The 23,290-nt window shown below is 47.8% G+C and overlaps 2 protein-coding genes across 2 annotated transcripts in view; one reads left to right on the top strand and one right to left on the bottom strand.

Annotated features, from left to right (window-relative positions):
• Nucleotides 1-9,397, top strand: part of SLC7A14 (solute carrier family 7 member 14) — a 30,670-nt gene extending 21,273 nt beyond the window's left edge. Inside the window, exons 5-8 of the mRNA XM_056499119.1 lie at nt 855-1,001; nt 1,899-2,107; nt 2,637-3,514; nt 5,264-9,397. Of these exons, the coding sequence (XP_056355094.1) occupies nt 855-1,001; nt 1,899-2,107; nt 2,637-3,514; nt 5,264-5,586 (1,557 nt within the window). The 3' untranslated portion in view covers nt 5,587-9,397. The remainder of the gene's footprint in view (nt 1-854; nt 1,002-1,898; nt 2,108-2,636; nt 3,515-5,263) is intronic.
• A 221-nt stretch (nt 9,398-9,618) lies between these two features.
• Nucleotides 9,619-22,591, bottom strand: CLDN11 (claudin 11). Its single transcript, XM_056499120.1, has 3 exons — nt 22,181-22,591; nt 18,733-18,897; nt 9,619-12,978 (listed from the first exon to the last, which is right to left on the bottom strand). The coding sequence occupies exons 1-3, from the start codon at nt 22,404-22,406 to the stop codon at nt 12,746-12,748; spliced, it is 624 nt and encodes a 207-aa protein (XP_056355095.1). The 5' UTR covers nt 22,407-22,591; the 3' UTR covers nt 9,619-12,745.
• Between the last annotated feature and the right edge of the window lie 699 nt (nt 22,592-23,290).

Raw genomic sequence — 23,290 nt, 5'->3', positions numbered from 1 at the left:
TATCCTTTTCATTGTCTCACAAGTTGTTTGTAAAAGTAAATCCACCACCAAGCACAAGTGTGAGATTCCCCAGGAACGTAGGGCATACTTAAAAAGGATAATTACAGACAGTCCCTGAAAGAGGTGAGTTTCACTGCAGTATCACTAGACAGCTGAGATGACAGAGGTGTGAAGGACAGGTGGTACCCAGCAAGATGCAAGGGTTTCACAGCTCCAGATCAGCTCACTCACAGCCAGGCAGTCTTTGCCCTGCTCCAGCGTTCCTTTCCTATAAATGTCCTCGTTAATATTTTAAAAAACCACATTAAAAAAAAAAAAAAAACAAACAGTACAAATAATTCCTCATCCAAGTGCTCTGATGTGTGCTCCTAACCTGTCTGCAGCTTCCAAGCAAAACAGAGGTTGTTTGGGAAGCGGCTCACATCTGACAGCAGCTGCTCTCTCCTGCTTCCTCTGCAAGCGGATCTTGCTGCCACATGAGACATCTTGCTAAGGCAGAACGTGTCAACATGTTCCAGATCCCTACTAATAAAAACGGATTTGGGGTGGAGGATTGTGAAAGCAAACCTGAACTTGGTTGATTGTCTCCTGGCAGGATCTCCCAGCAGATTCAGGCACTGCGCGGGCGCAGGTTTGTGGGGTGAGCTGCAGATGCCTCAAATGGCTCAGGACATGGGTTGAAATCTTTTCCCCAGGGTCAGTCCCCAGAGTACAATTACACCCCATGACCCGTGGCCACCCACCCTTTAGCTCAGACAAGGCACAACAGGGCTGCTCTGTTTTTGCTCAGCTCCCTCTCCCTGGCTGGGTGCCGGCCTCTCTCCTGGCACCCAGATGTTTGATCCTCCCCACAGGTGCTCAAGGGGGCTGCGACCTGTTTCTATGCCTTCATTGGTTTTGACATCATTGCTACCACGGGAGAAGAGGCGAAGAATCCCAACACCTCCATCCCCTACGCCATCACAGCCTCACTTGTCACGTGCCTGACAGCTTATGTGTCTGTAAGTAGTCTCTATACAGGTGAATGCAGATAAATATGTATGTAGGCATATAGATATATCTGTCTGTATCATGTGAGTCCTTTCTGGCCACCTGCACAGTGCCTGCCAAGGCTCCTCTCCATTTGTCCCCAGGATCCTGTCACCTGAGAAGACCCCTCTGCCAGCTGCAGGGATGTGGTGGCAGGCAGTTTTTTTGTCATCCCTGTCCACAGCTATTTTTGCACCCAGGAGAGAAGCAAAGAAGGAGAATGCAATAGCAGCATTGCAGCATCCTTTCTCAGCGTTTCTGGGAAAAGCAGCACTGCCTCTGCTGGAGAAATGGGAGAGTATCCAAGTGAGGGGAAGGATTGGCAGGATGGCTGTGTGAGATTGCACTGCTCTGCCCCCCAATAAAAGCATGCCTGTGCTTAGAGGTTTTCCTTGCAAATGATCAAAAATTAGTTATGAGGGAGAAAAAACACTATTCTGATACTTTCAAAGAAACTCACCTAGTACCTCTCCTGCCTGGCAATGGGCTTCTCAGGAAAACAAATTCTTTGACTGAAACAGGGCCAGAGTGTCGCTCCAAGCAATGTAATCTGGATTTGGGGTCTGTCCCAGCATTAACTCCCACACAGGAATGCAGCCAAAATGAGTGTTACTAGCCCTGCCAGTACCACCAGCCTCACCAGTCCTACCAGTCCTCTTGATTCCTGCATCACCCCGGAAATAAGGTTCAAGCATCCCCTTCTTGCCTTTGGTTAGCAGAGACCCCACAGTTTTCTGGATTAATCCCTCTACAGCAAAGTGAAAACAAACCTAACTCCACCATTTTAACATCCCCTCCATCCTGAGAATCCCCAGCAGCCCCCAGTGGTGGTGCTGACACCCCTGTCCTGCTCCTCTCTCCTTGCCCAGGTGAGCATGATCCTCACACTGATGGTGCCCTACGATGCCATTGACACCGAGTCCCCACTGATGGAAATGTTCGTGGTCCACGGCTTCTACGCAGCCAAATTCATTGTTGCCATCGGGTCTGTGGCCGGCCTCACTGTCAGCCTGCTGGGCTCCCTCTTCCCAATGCCCAGAGTCATTTATGCCATGGCTGGTGATGGGCTGCTCTTCAGGTCAGTCATGCCCTGCTGGCATTTATTTTTGGCCTCTTGGGATCTGAGGGAAAATTGTGCTGGTGGGTTTGGGGGTCCCAACACCCCAACAGTGCTGTCACTACAGGGAGCAATGGGCACACACAGACATGGTGGGTGCAGAATGGAGAAAAAACCAAAGTAATATCCTGGGGGAAAATATCAGGAGCAGTCTACCCTAAAGTTTCTCATTTGGTGCTGGTACTAGAGATTCTGATTAGGTGAGGATGAGTGTTTAATTCAAGAGCTACTTTCAAAGGAGAAGAGTTTATATGGATAAAATCTGGGTACTTATTTGCAATTATCCAAGTGCTCATTGAAGAGCTGGTCAGACCCAGATCTAACTCCAGATTCAACTTCAGTAGTGTTGCCAATCCCTATGTGGAATCAAAGTTCCAAAAAGCAACAAGACCTGAAGGAATCCCTGAGACTGACCCCTGCAGCCAGGGAAGGGTTATTGCAACAGGGAACCTCTGTGATTTCAACTTTCTGTGTCTGTTCTGCGCTCCAGGTTTTTGTCCCACGTCAGCTCTTACACGGAAACCCCAGTTGTGGCTTGCATCGTGTCCGGGTTCCTGGCAGCTCTGCTCTCCTTGCTGGTCAGCCTGAGGGACCTGATTGAGATGATGTCCATTGGCACCCTGCTGGCCTACACGCTGGTGTCCGTCTGCGTCCTGCTGCTCCGCTACCAGCCCGAGAGCGACATCGACGGCTTCGTCAAATTCCTCTCCGAGGAGCACACCAAGAAGAAGGAGGGCATCCTGGCTGACTGTGAGAAGGAAGCTTGCTCCCCTGGGAGCGAAGGAGAGGAGTTCTCCGGCCCACCGACCAACACGTGCGGGGCGAAAAATCTGCCGTCGCTAGGAGATAACGAGATGCTGATTGGGAAATCCGATAAATCCGCCTACAACGTGAATCACCCCAACTACGGCACCGTCGACATGACCTCGGGGATAGAGGCAGATGAGTCTGAGAACATCTATCTCATCAAGCTGAAGAAGCTGATCGGCCCCCGCTACTACACGATGCGGATCCACCTGGGGCTGCCGGGTAAAATGGATCGCCCGACGGCGGCCACCGGCCACACGGTCACCACCTGTGTGCTCCTGCTCTTTGTCCTCATGTTCATCTTCTGCTCCTTCATCATTTTTGGGTCAGACTACATCTCTGAGCAGAGCTGGTGGGCTGTCCTCCTGGTTGTGCTGATGGTGCTGCTCATTGCTGTGCTGGTGTTTGTGATCCTGCAGCAGCCAGAAAACCCCAAGAAGCTGCCCTACATGGCCCCGTGTCTGCCCTTTGTCCCTGCCTTTGCCATGCTGGTGAACATCTATCTCATGCTGAAGCTCTCCACAGTCACCTGGATCCGATTTGCCGTCTGGTGCTTTGTGGGTGAGTCCCAGGTTCATTTATTTTAACTTTTTCGCTGACACTCTTTTGGAATGATCTTGATAATAACAGCTTCCCTAATTAAAGCATACAGGCTGAAGCCTGGGCCATACCCAGTGTTTCTCACCTGCCCCTTGCCACCCTGAAGTTTTTAGAAGCTCATTTTATCCAGCCCCCAAACCACAGCTGAATGGAAAATTACACCTCCAGAAAACATCAGTTTCATGGAAGGGAATGACTCCATGCAAAGGTGACTATTTTGATGGCTTTTTTATTGCAAAGTAGGCGGGCTCTGGAAATTGCCTTGCAGGCAGGTTTTGTACAGAAATCAGCCTCATTTATTGCTGTCACCCACTTGAGCTCTTCAGCAGCCCACACCAGTATTTCAGTGCTGCTTTTCCAAAGCCCAGAGCTGCCCAGTCCCAGAAGCTCTGATCTATAGACTGTATCACCTTTTAGCCCAAGTTCTTAACTTCGGGGTAGGAGCATCTTAGGAATCACAGACTCTGTTGCAGACCCTTTTTTCCCAAATTTAGGCTTTCTGACACCTAACCAGGAGCCCAGCATAGTGCTTTACATTCTAACCCACTTACTCTACAAACCAAAGGGAAATAAAGCAGCTTTCATACCTCCTCCAAGCTGAGCCATTGGGTGGGAGCTGCCATCTGAATTTTTGGGCTGGAGAAGATATACTCAGTGCTTTTTTGTTCCCTGAAGGTGATATGTGAAGCAGCAAATCCAGGGAAAGTCCTTCTACCTAGAAGTAAAGATTACTCCAAAGCATCAATTTAATCTGCTGTAATTAAGCACTTTGCCCTGTGGGTACAATTAACACCTCTTGAGCTAGCCAGCAATGGAAATGAGTCAATTAAACCACTGCATTAGGTGTGATGAGCTTCACCAGCCCATCCATGGCTGTTAGGGATGGGACATCCCATTGATTTTTCTGGCAGAGATGTGTGGTCCTGATTTAACCTCACATGTCCCCCATGGCTAGCACACAGCATGTGGAGTCTGGATTTCTCTGTGCAGATGTCTGGGGTAGGTTAATCCCATGATCCACTGGAAATCAGATTTCTGGATATATCTGCTGCCAGTGAAAGCATTTGTGCAGGAAGATGACATCTGGTAGGTTTAATGGGACTGGTGGGTAGTTTGGGTCCTGTTGGAACCCAGAAGCCTGGGAGTTTTGAACTTTCTGTGTTTTTTGACACCGAACCCCAGGGGAACAATGTTTTTGACTTGAGGCCTTGGAGAAGGCTTCCAAATTTGATTGATGGAGTTAAAATCACAGTGTGTATCTAGAATAAAAGTGTGTAATTTCACATGGTACAGGACAAGATGGACATTCTTGGGCATCATCTCTTTTTTCCTTCTTATTCTTTCTTCTTCATAATTTAGGTAGTAGTTTTTGGTTGGATAGAAAATCCCACAGTGCGGGTCACAGGTAAACACCTGTTACTGGATTATTGCGTCAAAAGCATAAATAATATAGATGTTAGCTTTGAATTGGATAGTTAGGCTTTAAAAGACCTTGTAGCTAGCTAGAATCACCTCCATTTTCTTGCTTTTAGCTTAATAGCTAAAAGTATTAAAAAACTCTCTGTGCTTTAGGTAATATTTAATAAGCAACCAAGTCTCAATGAGAAATGTATCTCTTTCGTGTTTTAATCCTAACTCTGAGTGAAGGCAGAAGAAAGGAAGAAAACCACTTTGAGTAGGGTCCAACCCTCTCTCTCTTGCCCACCCCAGGTCTGCTCATCTACTTTGGCTACGGGATGTGGAACAGCACGCTGGAGATCAGCGCCCGGGAGGAGGCCCTGCACCAGAGCACCTACCAGCGCTACGACGTGGACGTCGACCCCTTCTCCGTGGACGACGGCTTCTCCTTCGCCCCTGAGGGTGAGAGCTACCCGGCCTGGGGTCCTTCTGAGGACAAGAGCTTCTCATACCAGCAAATGGCGGGCGCCAAGGAAAGCCATCGGACAAGTGGCAGGTCGAAAAGCAAAGGCCGGCACAAACCGCCGGCGGATGCTCTGATCGCCAACGACGAGTTGGACTATTCACCCGAGTAGAGGACAGGCAGAGGGGCGCCGCGCTGCCCCGGCGATGAGGAAGGGTCCCTGTGGCTCCCCCATCCTGCCCCATCCTCCCTGGATCCTCCACCACCACCCTGCTCACCTCCAGGACACGCTCTGCGATTGCATTGACCCCGAACCAAAACCACCCGCGGTCCATCCCAGCGTCACCAGTCGGTTCTCACTCTGGTGAATGCTGGCTGATCCTCCAGCACTGGCTGATCCTTCAGCACTGGCTGATCCTTCAGCACTGGCTGATCCTCCAGCACTGGCTGATCTCCCAGCACCAGCTGCACCAGCGCAGGCAGCGGAGTGGGAGATGTGCCAAACCAGTGCTGAGTGGTGGAAGGAGCCGCATGAGGGGACAAGTCAAATTGTCCCTGGGGAATGTCCACCCAATGGCTGCAGTGGTGGGATGCCACTCTAAAGTTTTTGGCTCTTTCTTGGCATGTGTGTTTTTTTTCTTTGAACCACCTAGAAGTGATAGCTGAGTCAGAGGCACACAGAGAGGTGGGTAGGTACAAAATGGAGATGGACACACTCTTCCCTGGGAGTAGCTCGGAGATGCATAGCTGGTTCCATCATACAGTGTTTCCATGGCCCGTTCTGGCTTGCTGCACAGAGCACATCCATCCCCAAACCCTGATATTGTGATTCAAAATTAGTCCATGTCTCAGTCCAACCTTTAAGTCCTGGTTCAGCCCAACATCCCCCACATCCGTGTCTGGGAGCCTGATCCCATTCCTGGTCACAGTGAGGGCTGTGACCCACTCTTGGCTCAACCTTCTTTGTACAAATGTACACACATTCCTCTGAGCATCACCAGTCTGACGTTGGGCACTGCTTCCACCACCTTGTGTCTTTTACAAAAATGACTGTGCTGTCATTCCCTCACCGTGCTGGGCACCTTCCAGTGCTCACTCTGCCCTCAGTGCTCCAGACACCCATCCATGCCCTCACAAAGCAGCAGCATCCATGGGTCAGCCATGTCTTGGTGGGGCTGGGTCATGGGTAGCAAGAAGAGAGGACTTGGCAGCTGAAATCTGTCTCCCTTCTGCTGTCTGCACTTTGTACAATACTCTGGTTTTGGCTTGGCTTGGTGGGTGCTGTATGAAAAACACTGAAATGCTGCTCATTCCGTAAGTGTCCGTATTTCAGTCTGAAACCAAACAGAGCTGGTGGCTCACAGGGCAGAGGAGGTCAGCAGGTGGATGTTAAACCGCCTGAACATGGCCATGGCCCCCAGAAGTGCCATCAGACTCTTTGCTGCCAGTGTCCCCACAGAACCATCAGTCAGCAGTGATGGGGTTTGGTCAGAGATTATCAGCAGGTCCAGTTGTGGAGCCCACTTGCTTTTTGCAAAGCGCTCTGGTGGAGGAACATCTTTCTGAATAAACAGTAACCAAAACCCATCAGGCAGCATCTCCCATCCTCCCCCCAGCTGCCAAAGGCTGCAGACGGATCCATCCCAGGACCTCCAGTGCAGCACAGACCAACCCCCTGTACCATGGGCTGCTGCTGGCATCCCAGGGGACAATTTAACATCAACAGGGGAAGGATTTCCAATATGGAAATATCCTCGTGGATATTGAGAACTATTAACACTTTGGTTCACTGGATGAGGCTCAGGCTCCCAAAACACCTGCCTGGCACCCTCTGTGGGCAAGCAGGGTGTGCAAAGGGTGCCTTGTGCAAAGGGACCTGTGCCCTTCCCCATTGCTCCTGGGATGCAAGGGCTTGATGGAGACACTCTGCCTGGGGCTGAAAAAGTTTTCCTCCAGCTCCTGTCCAAAACAGTGACAAACCACAGTTCTTTTCGCAGTGGAGAAGAGCATCCAGTTGTGCAGATCTCAAGCTGGAGTCATCCGGGCAAGCCAAGGGAAGTTTGGCTTCTGCAGCAGCTTCAGGGTGGGAGTGAGGATTTGGCTAAAGGACCTGTACACTTTGCTCTGGCATCAACTCCTGCTGTCCACCCTAACCACGCTTCTACAAGCAGAAATCCTGAGTGTGTCCCACTGAAAAGCTGCTGCAACATGCACTGCTCACGCGCCAGCTCTGGAAACCTCTGCAGTGCTGAGCTCCTCTTGCTACAGCCACTGCTCACCCACGCTTGGCTACTCTCCTCCTTGATGCCTTAGAAGTACCCAAGAGAGATGGCACCTCACAGGTCTGGTTTTATGTTTTCAGGGAGAAAGACTGATGCTATTTTCCTACCAGCTCTTGTACTATACCATATCCAAGGCAGTCGTTTTCGTCCTGCTTCCACACGGTATTTGGGCATCTGCTGAGCCACAAACTCATGCCCAAGCACCCTGTTGAGTTGAAGCCCGTTCTTCTTGCAGCCTTAATCTCTTGCTACAGAGCAGTTACCAGTACCAGTGTCTGTTGTCATGTCTGCTCTAGTTACACCGTATAATTTAACAAGGGTTTAACCCCTTGCTCTTTGGTGTCTGTAGGAACTCCTCCATTGGATCTGAGCAGCCTTTTGGCTGCCCCCTTTCCCATTCACCCATTCTCCTTCCCCTTCCTGGGGAAGTGCTGGGGCAGGATGGCTGTGCCCCATTCTGGACCAGCAGGGAACAGCATTTGATGCCACAGCACTGTTGGATGTGCATGGGCTGCTGTCAGTCATCGTGTGCCGGGGGTGGGAGCTGTACCCTCCTCCTGAGCCGACTACATCCCACCCAGCAGAGGTGTTTAAGGAGAAGGTGACCAAGCCACAGGTCCTGGAGGTCTGCCAGTGGCCAAGGGCTGGTTTACAGGACCCCTGCTCCCTGTTCTGGGTGGCAGTTCCTGGGAGAGGTGCGGGTTCAGCCTCTGGGAACTCACATGCTGTCTCTTGTAGCAGCACTGGGCTCTTCAGTGGGCAAGAGCAAAGGCTGAGAAGGCAAAATGTCCAGGTGTGTCCATCACCTCTGGGCACTGCTGGCCAGGGGGCTGGGAAGAGGTGCAAGTGCTTGCTCTGCTGTAACCCCAACTCCAGCCTTTCCCTGAGGAAGGCTCTCACATCCCTGAGCTGTCAGCAGGACATGGCAGAGCGGGACCATCCTGCTCCCACCTCTGGTGAGAGGCACAAAGCCCCTCCATGCCTGCCTGCCCTCCACGGGGCACATGCCCTGAGGCACCAAATGCATGGTACAGATGGATCATAAATACCTCAGACCTTCCAGGCCGACTCTGTAAGATCTCAGCCCCTCCACAAATTCACTCCACACAGTCACAACCCCTTGGTCCAAGGCCCAGCACTTCAGCTTCCTCCATATGGCAGCGAAATCACAGCCCAGCAACATGGGATGTTGTAAATTCAGCTTGTAAATGACCTTCACTTTGTTTTGTTCAGTCTTTCTGATGTATATCTTGCTCTTTTTTTTGCAGGTGGTATTTTCTGGTGTAACAATTCTCTGCAGTTCTGGTATGAAGTTGGTGTATTTGTTAAAAGCAGTTTGTTCTATCCATTTTTTTTTTTGTGGTTTCCAGAAGCCCATTGGTGCATTGTACAATGGGGTCTTGTAGTGTGTCATGAGAAAGAAAAAAAAATATGCAGATATGTTATGGGGTGATTTTTATTTTCAAATGACTGTGTTGTTGACAACTATACATATAATACATATATATAATCAAGATACTAAGAAAAAAATCTAAATTTACCAAAATCTGTATATTTTAATAAATGCATAAAGCTTTATTGTGTGCCTTTACATTTAAAAATCAAAGAGGAACTAAGGGATTTGTAAAGAAAGCCAGAGACAAATGTGTCTTAGAATTAGTTTCCATAGTAATTTAAATCTTTTAAATTAAACACTAAACCAAAAAGTAATTAAAAAAAAAAAAATTCCCATGTAAATTTTGTTAAGCCAATCAGTACCTGAAGTTCTGATATTTTTTCAGTGCTAAATTGAAGCTAGAGATTAAAAAAACCTTGCTTTAAGTGATTCAAAAATTCCATTTTACAAGATCTATTTCAGCAGGCTGACTTTGTTATTTACTTGCAGTGTTGTGAGAGAAAATGGTTATCTGTTTACACAATAAAAAAAAAGAAGGAAAAAACCTAAAGCAAATGACCACAGGTTGACTATTGCAGTGCAAAGGGTGCACCAATCTTCCCATCTGGTGGCACTCACCTTTCCTTGGGGGAGCTGGGGTGTCACAGCACTGTCCCCTCCCTGCATGGGCAGGGCTGTGGAGAAGCAGACACAGCTGCCTGTCCTCTTTGGGGTGCTCAGGGCCACCAGTGTGTCCCCAAGGGCTCCTTCCTGCTGCCCCTGTTATTGGGGAATGGGGATCCTGCCAGGTGCTCTCCCCATCACTGGGATGGGATGAAGAGCTCCAGCTGGTGCAGGGGGAGCTGGGGAGAGCTCTGCTGGGCATCAGGGACCATCACCTCCACACTGGGGTGACCACTATGGCTCACAGCCACCACTCCACACTTGGTGTTAGGAATGGTGTGGAGCAGTTTTTCGATTCAGGAGAATCATATTTGATCCTATTTTGAGGCTTTGGGTCAGCAAATGAGCACTAAAAGCCTTCATGAGCCAACAGTGCCATGGCCAATCCAGACCAAGAGAGAGCCCCACAGGGGAGCAGGGTGTTTTGGGGGGGGGCACAAAGCAGCTGTTTCAGCTTTGATCCTTTAAAAGCTAAAAAAGTTTAATGTTCTTTGTGCTTCCTCAGAACACTTCCCCTCTGTGGTGCCAGCACTAATACCCCATCACATTCTTGGCCCCATCTCCTTGCACCCCATGGTTGCAGATGTACATTTTCCCCTGCAGCTGCTGGGTTGCTTTGCTTTGTTTAGTTTTTAATTCTTTTCCCTGAAATAAAATTCCTTCCTTCCTCTGAGCAGCACTCCCAGGGCCTTTTAAGAGTTGCATTTGGGGTCGGATGCTGATAACCTGTGGCTGTGGGCAGAGCACACAGAGCCCCAGCACCATCTCCTGCCAAGGGGATGAGGATCACGGAATGGGTGAAACTGGGAGTGACAAGGTGCATCCTAAGGGTTTGGGCAGAAAAAAAAAAAAATCCCCTAAGCACTGCCTGGCAGGGCTCGTTCCCAAAACCCTCCCCTGTCCTTTTCCCTCCCAGTTTGCTGCAGGGCTGTTTGCAGGCAGCATCCCATGGGATTTGTGCTCCGAGGTGTCGCACGCCGCAGTCGGTGCCGGGGTTAAACCCGCGGCACAATCCACAATCAGCGCTGGCAGCCTGCACAAGCTGGCACGTCTGTGCCCCGCTCCGCCCGGGGCACCGCACATCAATGGCAGCACTGACAGCGTCCTCCGGCTGCACAAGAACCGCCTGTGCCCTGCCCCTGATGTCATGGGCACAAGTGTCCTGCCACCGCCCCGGGGACGCTGCGCAGCGCTGCGCAGCTCACACAGCAGAGCTGCTGGCTGGGAAAGGCGGATGCTCGGGATGCTGCCCATCCCTGGGCCAGGCAGGCAAAGGGAGCCCGTGGAGCACAGCCAGCCTCCCGCCGGCTCCTTTGAAACGCCCCAGCTTCCCGCGTGCGGGAGGGGAGAGGTGGGAGCTGCAGCATCCTTGCCCGGGGCTGTGTCACTCAGTTCGGCTTCTCCAGCTGAAGCAGACCAAGGACAGTCCAGAATGCATGAGGCTTGACCAACAGCCTTGTTTTCCCATTATTCATCACTCAAAAAAACTTGGCTGCTCAGACTCTTCTCCTGTCTCTCCACTGGGGCTCTCCTCTTGCCCCAGTGAGCAGCAGCTACTCCTCTTTTCCTTCTCTTGGCTTACACAAATTGTTTGAAGTGAGTTAACATCTCTGGGAACAGATGGGATTTTGTATCAGGGTAATTAAATTGCTACAGACTAGTAAGGACAGAGTTAGATCTTGATCTTACACAGTTTTAATCAGAGTTATGACCCCAGATTAGACTCCTGCTTTAGCTGAGAAAACTTCCAGCAACACCAGGTCTCAACTTCACAGCGTTCAGGGTCATCACCACTACTTCAGGGGCTTTCTAATTCTTCCCAATATAAAGAAACCCACAAGTGGCTACCACAGGTACGAACTGCTACAGGAAGCACTGAAAGAACCAAAGGATAATGGACAATTCCATGCAGGAAGATTACTCATACTTTAAATATCCTTCATGCCACAGCAGAGCAGAACTGCTATTAAAAAAAAAAATCTTCAAAATCATAGGCAAATCCCCATCATGGAAAAACTGGCTATGGAAACACGCAGGAAGGAAGGAAAAAAAAGAAGTCAGGGTTTGCAGGTACTCTGTTATTTATTGTACAGTATTTCACTGAAAGTACAAAGGCATCATCAGTACTCACCAGAATTGTATTGTAACAGGTACATTATACTGCGTGTTAAAATGTGCTGCTTTAACGAGGCAAGATGGAACACAAACTTAGAAGAAGAAAGGAGTTCAAAAAAATGTAAAAATACATTTTTTAGTAACTGATCTGTACAAAAGAAAAAAATAGAAACTAAACCAGAGGGCAGGGATTAGAGCCCCCAAAGTCATTTATAACTATTTTAAAAGGCACTGTTATCTACCATGTCATTAGGACCTTTGGGTTCGGTTTCCTTCATACTGATGACTGTGGGGGTGGGGGAAACACTGTTACTGAAATGATCAGACTCATACAAAAGTATTTACAGAGAAAGGCAGAAAAATCCCCTCCTCTTGTTCCAAAAGAGAAACATTTGCCCTGTGGGAGAGGACAGCCTTCCTCCCTATCCTCTCTCCCCAGCCTTGCCAGAGCTGTGACCTTGAGTGGGAGAAATCAAACAGCAAGGATGGGGGAGAAGCTGTCAGAGTCCTCCTAACAACGGGAAAGCGTCTCTCTCATTTCTGTTTTATTGCTTTAAACTCTCCTACAATCAGGGGAGCTAGAAGATAAACTAAAAGCCCTAAAACCCACACCACAACCCCAAACCATCCTGGCTGCAAGAAGATGGGGCAGGTGGTTGGGACAAAACGGTGAGGACCAAGAGGTAGGGCTGGCTTGGAGCTGTCTTTCTAGAGAAAGGAGGGGAAGAGATGGGGAGAATAATGCTTCAGACTACCAGACGTTTGTGCTGCTTTTCTAAATCTCCCCCTGGGAGCCTGACAGCAGAAGCAAACCCAGGGCACATGAACCCACCAGCCAAAGCATCCGACAGCAGCCGTGGGGCGTCCCTGGGGCTCTACACGTGCGCGCTCTTGGCGTGGGTGGGCGAGCTGGAGCCAGAGCCGTAGTAGAAGCGGTTCTCGCCGAAGGTCTGCGCGTCCCCCGAGCAGCACACGATGACACAGCCCCCGAAGAGGCAGAGGGCAGAGCCGATCCAGCCCGTGTACAGCGAGTAGCCAAAGCTCATGATGGTGGTCTCGCGGTGGGCGCACACCGGGAACCAGATGGTGGCCACGACGCCGCACATGGCTGGGGAAAGCAGGAGGGAAAGGACAGCGTTAGGGCTCTGAGCTGGAGGGAGTGACACTCTGGGACACTTTGTCTGGGGACAAAGAGGAAAGCCATCCCTCCTCCCTTCCTGTCCCACGGTGGCACCCAGAAGCAGCGGTGTCAGGGCTGGGTCCAAGAGGTCTCCAAGCAGGAGGCAACATGGGAGCCTCAGGGGTGAGAGATGGAGAGAGAACAGCATCTCTCTCAAGCACCAACAAGAAAGAAAAACAACTGCTGCCTGACACAATTTAATATGTTTATTAAAAGGGAAACAGATTTGTTCCCTAGAAATATCTTGAAGAGGGAAAAATGAGAGTCATCCTTGAAACTGATGTTCTGGAGAACTGCAGAATTAGGAATAGATTAGATATGAAGCAAGGCCATGAAAACCATATGGGTCAGTGAGAGAATAAAATCTGTGGACCAGCATGAACTGGTTTAAATCCCCATTTCCTAATGGACTCACTGAGTGGTCACATAAACATCACCAAAATATCCCAGCACTCTAACACAGAGTGGGGTTTATAAACCCCAGGCAGAAAATGAGCAGGGACAAAATAAGCAGCAGTTAGGCATTGCTGGGGTTTTTTCATGGAAATGTCTCTCAGGTCTGGAAAACAGATTCTATTTCCCTGTGGAAAATTTATATCAAGCAATGGGGACAAAGTCAGTAAGGCTCTCCAGACATTTAATGAATTGAATAAAAATGGGAAATGAAGAGTCTACAGAAGTGAAATGGGATCCTACCTAGAGACTACAGCGGGTCAAAAAATGACTGCAGGCTTCACATTTTACTTGATATTCCATAGGGGTTTTTTCCACAAAAAGCCAGAAGGCAGCTGCAGTGGTGCTGTGAGATGACATGTGAGGGAGACAGTCCCCACAGAGTCCCCACATGCACCGAGGGCAACAGGAGTTGATGGTGTTAATCACCTCCCAGGAGCAGGTCCTAAAACAATACTCCTTGATGGCCTGTACATCTGAGAAGAATTAATCTGTCAATATTTACTTGCCTCCGGGACAAGCTGTGCAGGACTCCATCCTTGTGGCTATCAGAGAATCAGAGCAAAACAATAACAGGACCATGGCAGCGTTACAGATTTCCACCGACCGTGTTAAAAGGTATCTGGAGGCAGTGTCAGAAAGTTAAGGTTGCAAGAGGGAAAAAGAAAGGGGTGAGATTAAAAATAAAATTGTTTAGTTAAAGCAGAGAATAAACTGTAGCTCCTGGCCAGTACAGCAAAAAACCCATCCCCAAAGCTGCAGTTATTGTGAGAGAAAATATTTTCTTATGGAAAAGAGAAGAACATTTGAAGGATGCTTATAAAGCCAGAAATAATTTTGGGCCTCCTCAAAGGAAGGGCCCTGCAGCTTTGGAAGGAATTTTGGAGACGGCAGGAACTGGAGAAGAGCATTTCTCCTGCGTGTGGAGTGGTCCTGCAAACAGCTCATGAACCTCCAAAGCTTTAAAACAAAAATGTATCAGTTGGGAATTCACAAAGCATTCTGATGGGCTCTGGGAACAAAGCTGCTCTGTTGTCCGAAAAAACACAATCATCTTTTCTTTCTCTGTCAGCAGTAAATATATATATATATTTGTCTATAGACTATAAGAGCCTTATCTCTCCAGACCCTCCCCCACAAGACAAGACCGAAGAAAACACTTGCACTGGGGTGAGAAGAGCTCTCAGGGATGCTCACACAATAGCATCTCTTGTGCATGTGGCTCCACTACATGTAAAACCACCTTATTTTAAAGCTGACAATACCAGAAAGCTGTGAAACACAAGCCAAGGACTTTGCATGGGTTCACTTGACCTCTCTGTCCTCAGAGGCCACCAGCTGCCATCAGTCACCAGTGACCCCATTGCTGAGCAAGAGGAATGCCCTGGAATAGGGCTGGGTTTCATGGCTCTGCATAGATTAGGTTGGGCTGCAAATCCTCTGAGGAGATGGGAAAAGGACAGTCAGCAATTGCAATATCTCTCTGTGGGCTCAAATTTTATTCTGGTCGTACCACAAGGAAAGGCTGGGGAAAAAAGGTGATTTGACAAGAAACCCAAAGAGTTTGGAAAAGGAATTTTAGGGCAAGTTTCAAGTTCTAAAATGGCTGCCTAAATGGAAAAGAAGTGTAGATAAAAGTTGCTATCCCTTCTCTTGTGCTAATGTCAAGACACCCTTTGCCTCTCTCTAAACAAAAAATCTACAGACAGTAAAGCTGCTGTAGCCAATACAGTCTAGCAGAAAAATAAAAGAAAGTCTGCAAAGAGAAGGAATATTTTCTATTAGAGCAACCAAATTAGTTGGGAAAACTGGCCTGTTTTGGGGCACACATGGAAATCCTGCCTGCTTTTTGCAGCTAGAGTAGGCAATCTTGTAAAAGCCACTGCCTCTACCAAAAAATCCTCACAGCATTCATGCAATGTCCTTGCTTCATCAGATTGCTGTGAATCCACAGGGATACATCCCAGCTCTCAGTATTTCCAAGTCTTTTTTAGCTGTGGATTTGCAGCATCTCAGTGTGCTGAGCTGAAACCCTTAATACTCAGCATTAGAGATGTGCTGGAGTCAGAAGGACATGCACAGAGACAAGAAGCACAGAAGGTGCTTGGGGAGCTGGGGGAGAGGGAACAGGATTGTTCTAACTCAAGGGACAGTGAGTCCCTGCCAAATTCCTTAACAGTAAGTTAAAGGCTTTCTGCAGAAGAAAGAATACTTTTCATTCACATCTAAATTTAACTATTCCGAATTGCTGACTCAAAGTCACACGGATTTCTCTTTCAAAGCATTTAGTTGAAAAGAATAGATACCTTTTTTTTTTTCAGTGTTCAAGGCAATCTTCTAATCTTGATATCTATGGTTTTACAACTAAAACTCATGCAGTCTTTAGAAAAACTCATTAACATCCTTTATTTAGTACACAATGGCACAATGGCTTCTTTTATAGTAGCAATTCCCACTAACCTATATTTCATCTATTTTCCAGTGTCTGAGTCCTTCTCCTCCATGAGGAAAATGCTCCCTTAGTTACCAGCAAGGGGTCCTCCAAATTAGTATCAACAACACAGGCTGGACCAGGGTTTTTCCATCAACACCAAAGTGTGAAATGTTTTCATACCAGCTCAGAGCAAACCTCTGCTGACGGTTGTTTTCAGCCATAAATCAATTCTCTGGTCAGATAGGATCAAGCAAAGCCATAAACACATCAGCAGCAGAATAGCAGGCTGTGCACACAGGTTACACTCTGGCAGCCTGTGATTATCAGTGGACAGAAAAATCAATGGAATATCTGAGCCCATTGTTTTCCTGGCAACTTTTCAGCTTTTTATATATATAATTTTTTTTTGGCTCTGTGCTGTGTTTCAATCCCTGTTTTCCCTTATAACAAATTTCAGTGACAAACTGCCATCCCTTCCCTGAACAGCAAGTGAAGGTTGCCACGGGGCCAGTCCCCAATTTTCAACCCCACTCCCTATTTCTGCTGCATTAGGGAGTGTTTTGGGGGCCCATTTTCTTTTAACCAGAGCTCTGGGTGTTGCTGTTCCCTAAGAGGAAAAGTCTGGAGCCTGTGAGGTTGTGGAAACCATGAGTGAGAGTTCAGTGACCGGAGGGTGAATCAAAACAGTCCAGGGCATGTTATTTCTAGACTATAATGGATTTTAACTCAGTATTGTATCTTTCAGGGCCTGATCCATGCTTGTTAAATGCTCTGGAATGGTGACACCTCATCTTGCAACTAACAGATCATTAATCAGCTTAAATAATGTCAAAGTCCTAAACTCTCTACATTATTCTTCTTCCAAAGGGACTGTCTTGCCAATGAGCCTGGAAAAAAATGGGCTTTGTAAATGTAAATGTGAGCTGGTTTACTCTTTCTTCTTTTTAAAAAAAGCAACCTAGGAGCAAAAGGAGCTTATTTATTCTTCATTTGTGATCTGACAAAAAGAGCATTATTGTAATTGTGACTAAAACATTGTGACCAGGCTGCTGATCCCAGCCCAGATCATTCAGGGCATCAGCAACACCAGTAAATCATTCACCTGTAGGTGCTTCAGAGCTCACAGGGGAGAAAATCAATAAGATCTGACCCAAAGAGCATTTGTCTGCCAATGTCTCCATGATACAAATGTAGGAGATGTGATCTCTCACATTTCTTTTCCTCACAGGATCTACCTAGTCAGAAAACCGTGTTCTGAGGCAGAGGGGAACCTGGTTTATGGAGCACCACAACTCTCCATCCTCCCTCATATCTGTTCTCCTCCCTGATGTCCCACTGCAGCATGACTGGGATGGGAGAGTGGCACACCAGACCCTGGTGGGACACTGCAGCATAAAGGATTTCACTTGTTCTGATACAGTACACAACACTGTCACTGCAATTTGTCATTTGTGAGCTGGTCCTGTCATCCTCTTGCCCTTTGTGATTTTTAGGGACTGTCCTCCTGCTCCCACATCTGCAGCCATGCAAGCAGGGCTGACCTGCAGCATAATTCTCCTTGACTGGAACCAAAATCTTGTGGCTTTTGTGGCAAAGTGCATCTCTGCTGGATCTCCTCATCCTGGGCAGGGAAAATCCATCAGAGTAGATGTCTCCAGCACTAATATTTCATTCACAGGCAGAAAACCTCCACTTTTTCTTTCACTTCTGCAAGCCCAAACACATGACTCAATGTTCCAGGGCAAGGATGAAGATCCCATTCCAACATGACTGTTCATGATTGGGATGTCCTATAAAACCCTATAAAGCTGATGTTAGGACTTCCAGCTGTGCTTTTAAACTCCACAGGCACCAATAGGGTCCCTTGGACTCAGTCCCTCAGGTTTGGGATGTTTGGACTTGTGCTAACCACAAGGTGATGGAGGAGGGACGACTTGCATGGAAGGAGCATCCAGGGGACAGCCCTTCTGAGTGTGCAGCTATATTCAGTGCCCACTTGAAAAAATAGAAGAAGAGAGAAGACGGGCATGATGTCAGTGCTGGCTGCCAGCGAGCAGCAGAGCCACACAAAGAGGCCACTCTGCCTGTCCCCTCCTCCTCTGCCACAGCCGGGTGCAAACAAGGCCCCGCAGGCTGTTCTGAGATGACGAGGCCTCAAGAGCATGCAGGTGTTGCATGGGGGACAATGAGCTCCACAGTCTGTGCTGCTCAAAACAATCTCCTCCACAAGCACCGAGGACGGGAAGAAATTCCCAGGGGAGCTTGGAGGCAGAGGGCGAGGCTGGCAGGGGGGGCTGGGAGGCACAGAGGGCACGCCAGCCCTATTCCCGTGCCAGTGCCATCCCTCTTCTGTCTGTGCCACCTCCAGGCTCCTTCCCCTGCACTTGCCACAGGGCCAGCCCCGTTCAGCAAGGGCTTCCCTTCCCACATGCCTCAGCTTACTGGATGCCCAGGGAAAATTTGGAGGCTCTGTAGCTTGGAAGTTTAGACCCTTTCCCAAAAATCACTTCCATGGCAAACCTGTACGATCCATACCTGTGTGTGATGGCCTGGAGAGGAGCTGTGCCTGAGGAGTCCCCAAGGCACAGACAGAGGGATTCACAGCCCTCCCTCCAACCCTGCTTCACCCCCTGCCTCCTGCCCTCGTCCCCCACTCCCGTCCGTGCCTTTTGCCCACCCAGCAATGCCGGAGAGCTCCAGGGCAGCCCAGCCTGCACAGACCCTTGCAGGAGCACACGCCCAACACCTGCACAGTCCAGGAGCTGGGATGGGCTCCAGCCCTGCAGGAGCCTTACCCAGGAGGATGATGAGGATCCCTCCCAGCTGCGAGCGCCGGTACTTGGCGGCGCCGGGCTCGTGGCCCATGCGGATGCAGGGCAGGACGGTGATCAGCAGGAAGATGGCGGGCAGGCCCAGCACGGAGGCGGCGATCATCAGCGCCCGGCAGGCCTGCACGTACCCTGCGGGCAAGGAAGGGATGGCCATTTATCATCTGCCACAAGGAAAGGAGGCTTGGGACACAAGGTGCTGCTTGGTTAGAGCTGCACAGAGTATGGGTTAATCCCTGTTGTGATAATTCATAAAAGATTCGTGTTAATCATAGATGTATTAAGGTTTGTTTAAACCAGAATACTTAGGTCTGAAATGAAGCATGACACTAGAATAAAAAATATATGATTAAAATAATTCTGTTTTAAATCCCCCTGTCATGAATATTATGTTTTCTAAGTAAGTTGTATCTAATACCAGTTTGCAAAACAAGGCTTTCCCACAGCCTGAAAGATTTTGCAAAATCAGATTTCCTGCCTTTGTGTAATCAATTGCAGCCTAAGACCAGACTTCCCAACTTCTGCCATTGCCTATCTACCAAGACCAGATAGTTATCTATGAGACTTAACAAATTGCCCAGAAACTTCACGTCGCCCAGAGATCCCATGGATGTTTTCTTTTGACCACCACTGCATACCTGGCAAAATTATGACAACAAAAAAATAAAAGTTATTGATTACTACAAGAAAACCATACTATAAAAAGGAGCTGCAAACTGAAGTTAGACAGCGTGAAGTAAGCAGTGATCCCTCATGTCTGCCCAGCGCTGCTTTGCTCTGTCTATATAAAATAAAGCAATCTAAATTGTGCTGAATATCAAAACTTTTGTTTCTCATTTATAACTGTGTAAACATGAAATCTTCACCAGGCATAAGGCAGTGAGGCTGCAGTGCATGGGGAGTGTGTGAATACAGGATGTGCTGGCTCACAGTTTTCCAACAAACAAACAGCACTGCCTGGAAAACACAAGCTCTTCCCTGAGAGACACTGAGAAATCATGGGGCTGGAAAACATGGGAAGTAGGAGAAATTTTCTCTAGGAAGGAGTTTTCCTATGTTTTCATAGTAAGAGTTTGATTAAAGAGGAAGAATTTAAAATCCTCAAAATTACATAACAGTCATTTAAAGCCTCAAAGACTCTTCCATCATTCAGAGGTCTGAATAGCTGAAGACCCACTCCTGACACTGCAGCTCCATGGGATGCTGCCAGCACTGCCCCAAGGCAACACAAGGCAACACAAGGCCCACTGGTGACCTGGGAGGAGGAGGAGGATGAGGAGGGACACTCCTCACCCTCAGCCACATCTCAGCACTGCACCCCAGGGGCTCAGCCTGGCTGAGGGATCTCAGAGGAGATCCATGGCTTGAGTATTGGCACAGCCCTTCCTTAGGGAGAAGATTGTACCTTGCAGAGCTGCTTGAGCTGCCATGACCAAGGGCCACGTTATCCCTCTGGATCCCTATGGACATCACAGCATCCCCTGGCACTTCATCAGCTCCCATTCCTGTCCTACCTGTCCCTGTGCACAAGGCAACAGGAAACAACAGGGACCAGGGGCTGTGGGGGTGCTGGGCAGGACCATGACATTTCTGCCACTCTGGGAGGGTCTATGTATCATAATACATGATTTTAAAATATTTATATGTATATACAATATGTATATCTAAAATTTATAATATATATATCATATGTATATGTACTCTACAAAAAATTGCATATAAGTAAATTATACCAGGTCATTACTAGCACTCAACAGGAAAAGGACAAACATCAGATTTGCCCCAGTGCCTGGTGACCTCCCCCAGTTTTCAGGACAGTCTCAGCACTGTGAGTGTGCTGGCTCTCTGTCCCTCCTTATTAACAGAAAGAATCTGTCAGATGCAGACATGGAATTTCAAGATGCTTCAACCAACACCAGCAAAGAGGGGCCTCAAGCACATCCCACTGACACACAGGTACAACACCAGGAATGAGGATTTTACTGTTTCTGGAAATGCAGACACTGTGTGTATTTAATATTTCCTTGATTTTTTCAAGAGGGAATGTAAAAAAAAAATTTACCTGAGGAGTTCAGGGCATAAAAGGAGACCCAAACAAAGGAGATTGCTGTACCCAGTGTGGATTCTGTGCAAACAATCCCAAGTAAATGAGAACACAAACAATTAATTTTAAAGACTTGACTCAGACAATGAAAAGCTCTAAATATATTTCAGCTATTGGGCACACCAGGATAAATTTCCCTCTTATGCCAAGCTGTGGGTATCAAACAGGCTACAAGCAGAAATATCTTGGTTTGTGATTTGCTTCTGCTTGAGGGAAGCTTTTTTCTCTGCTACTACAATTCCCATTCACTTATTTATTAAATTGTATTCACAAATGTTTCTTTGGGGCAAAACCTTTCTCTGTCTCCTCTGCTGGATGAGATTAAACAACAGTAGCAGTAAGGAAGGCAAACTTACTAAAATAAAAGTAAGCACACACAGAGAAGGAGAGAATGAGAGACTCAACATTGCTAAGTGCTGTGTGACACAGACCAAGCTCTGTAACAGAGAGAAATTCAGGAATTATATTTTTAATCTCTTGTAAAATTATTTTCACAATCATTTAAACAAATAAATAATAAAGAAAATTACAAGGAATGGTCATTTCTGCCCTGCCAGCTTTGAGAGAGGCACCTCTGACATGGTAGAGGAGTTGCAATCCAAACCACAGCAGAATGGAGTGCTGCAGGGAGAGCAGTGACTGAAACTGGTAAGCTCACAAACCAAACTTACAGAGACCAGACCTCACAAGACTTTGGCAGGTTTAATTAGCTCAAAAGATGTATTAATGCTGATTAAACACCTTGCTTAATTTTTGCTTTGCAGTAAACTGGATGAAAGTTACTATACCATTAAAAAATATCAAGTTAAATACAGTTAAATCAGTTTGCCATGTAAAAGTTCTGTCTTGCCTCAGAATCTGTGGGAAGTACAAGACCATCAAGACTAACCATCTTCTGAAAGATTAAAAGCCATTGCAGCATTAATAATAGATGCTGAAAGATTCATTATACTCCAAATCACTTTAAGGAATCAAACTTTAACATTTGTAATAGTTCTCCATCCCCTTGAAATGTATTTTATCTCCATTATACCTCAGTGTGCTCTGTATTGCAGAGCAAACCAGAGACAAAATGTGAAAGAGCAGTGAGATTTTACTATGAGCAATGATTAAACATTAACTGGATTTTAGTTAACCACAGAAAACTTGAGACCTGGGTGTGATTAAAACCATGTGTAAATCAGTGAGAATCATGCTAAGAGTTATCATTCACCTTCTTTAGTGCATTTAATGAAGCATCTCCTGTGCTGAGGAAGCTGCAGGAGCTTCAGCCCTCGCTGGGGTGGGAAGGGGAGGATGGGACCCACTCACCTGGCAGGATGAGGATGTCCACGAGGGGCTTGCAGTGGTAGAGACCTGTTGCCATGACACAGTCTGCCCACAGCCCCTTGGATCCCAGCTCGTCCATCTTCCTGCAGGTGGTGATGGTGTAGCCGCAAGTCACCACCCAGTCGTTGGTGGCCGTGGCCACAACCACTCCGATCCACCCGACAAAACTGCAGACAAATCCAGCCAGGTGCAGGCAGGTGGCCACCATCTCTGTCCTTGGGTGGGGAGAGCTGGACAGGACAGCGCCCAGGGGGATCAGCCCGGTGAGATGCCGGCTGCTGGAGCAGGGGAGATGGCGTTTGGCAGGATGAGGTCCCTGGTCAGGCTCTGCTGCAAACACTCGGCTGTCTCTGCCCAGCTCCCTCCCTGGGAGGGGTCAGAGCTGCCTCCAGCCCCACAGCGCATGGGAGGAGCCAGGGGGGAGCCCCAACTTCTGCCAGAGCATCCGGAGCGTCCGGGGGAAGGAGGGTGTGCAGAGGAGGAGATGCGCGATCGCACCCAAAAGTGCTTGAAAAACAAGCCAGAGGGGTTTGTTCAAATGTAAAGAGCTCCACTATTCGAAATTTAGCATAGAGGGGAAAAATCAAGGCAGTGTTTGCGAGCTTAACTTTAATAGTCCACTAGTACCTCTTCATGGAAAGATAAGGGGAGAAATGTGGTGGACAGAGTTACTGGAAAGGAGGAATTGTCACCTCATCAAAACCATCAGCACAGCTGCAGTAAAGGGACAGAGTCAGTCTTGGGTCTTTCCTGATGTTTCTAATAATTGTAAAAATACAAGAGATCTGGAAGGTCTCTTCCAACCTAGTGATTCTGTGCTTTAACAAGTATGTTATTTTTATGATTAGCGTCTTTTCACAGCGGTTTTGAATAAAGGCTGAGATAAAAGTTCTGTAGTAATTTTTCAGTCTGTTTTGAGCAAAGACAAACTTGTTTCTGTTCTTATATAAATAAGCTTTTATCTCTGCTGTGCCTGGGCTTACAGAAGTATTAACTAACACTCACTGAGTCTTAAATACGTTTAACAGCACCACAGTATCACTTTTGAATCCTCTAATTAAAATGAGCAACTTTTAGTCCGAGTTAATTTAT

Source organism: Oenanthe melanoleuca, chromosome 9 (genome assembly GCF_029582105.1).
Source record: "Oenanthe melanoleuca isolate GR-GAL-2019-014 chromosome 9, OMel1.0, whole genome shotgun sequence".
NCBI classification, from domain to species: domain Eukaryota; kingdom Metazoa; phylum Chordata; class Aves; order Passeriformes; family Muscicapidae; genus Oenanthe; species Oenanthe melanoleuca.
The sequence above is the reverse complement of the archived record's forward strand: the minus strand, read 5'-3'. Positions and strand labels throughout refer to the sequence as shown.

What these genes read in the sequence shown, in the direction of transcription:
- CLDN11 (XM_056499120.1), bottom strand. Translation starts at nt 22,406, where the DNA reads ATGGTGGCCACCTGCCTGCACCTGGCTGGATTTGTCTGCAGTTTTGTC. An exon ending in GGACATCCTCATCCTGCCAG is followed by an intron (nt 18,898 to 22,180) that starts GTGAGTGGGTCC and finishes CCTTGCCCGCAG; the next exon opens with GGTACGTGCAGGCCTGCCGG. An exon ending in GATCCTCATCATCCTCCTGG is followed by an intron (nt 12,979 to 18,732) that starts GTAAGGCTCCTG and finishes TGCTTTCCCCAG; the next exon opens with CCATGTGCGGCGTCGTGGCC.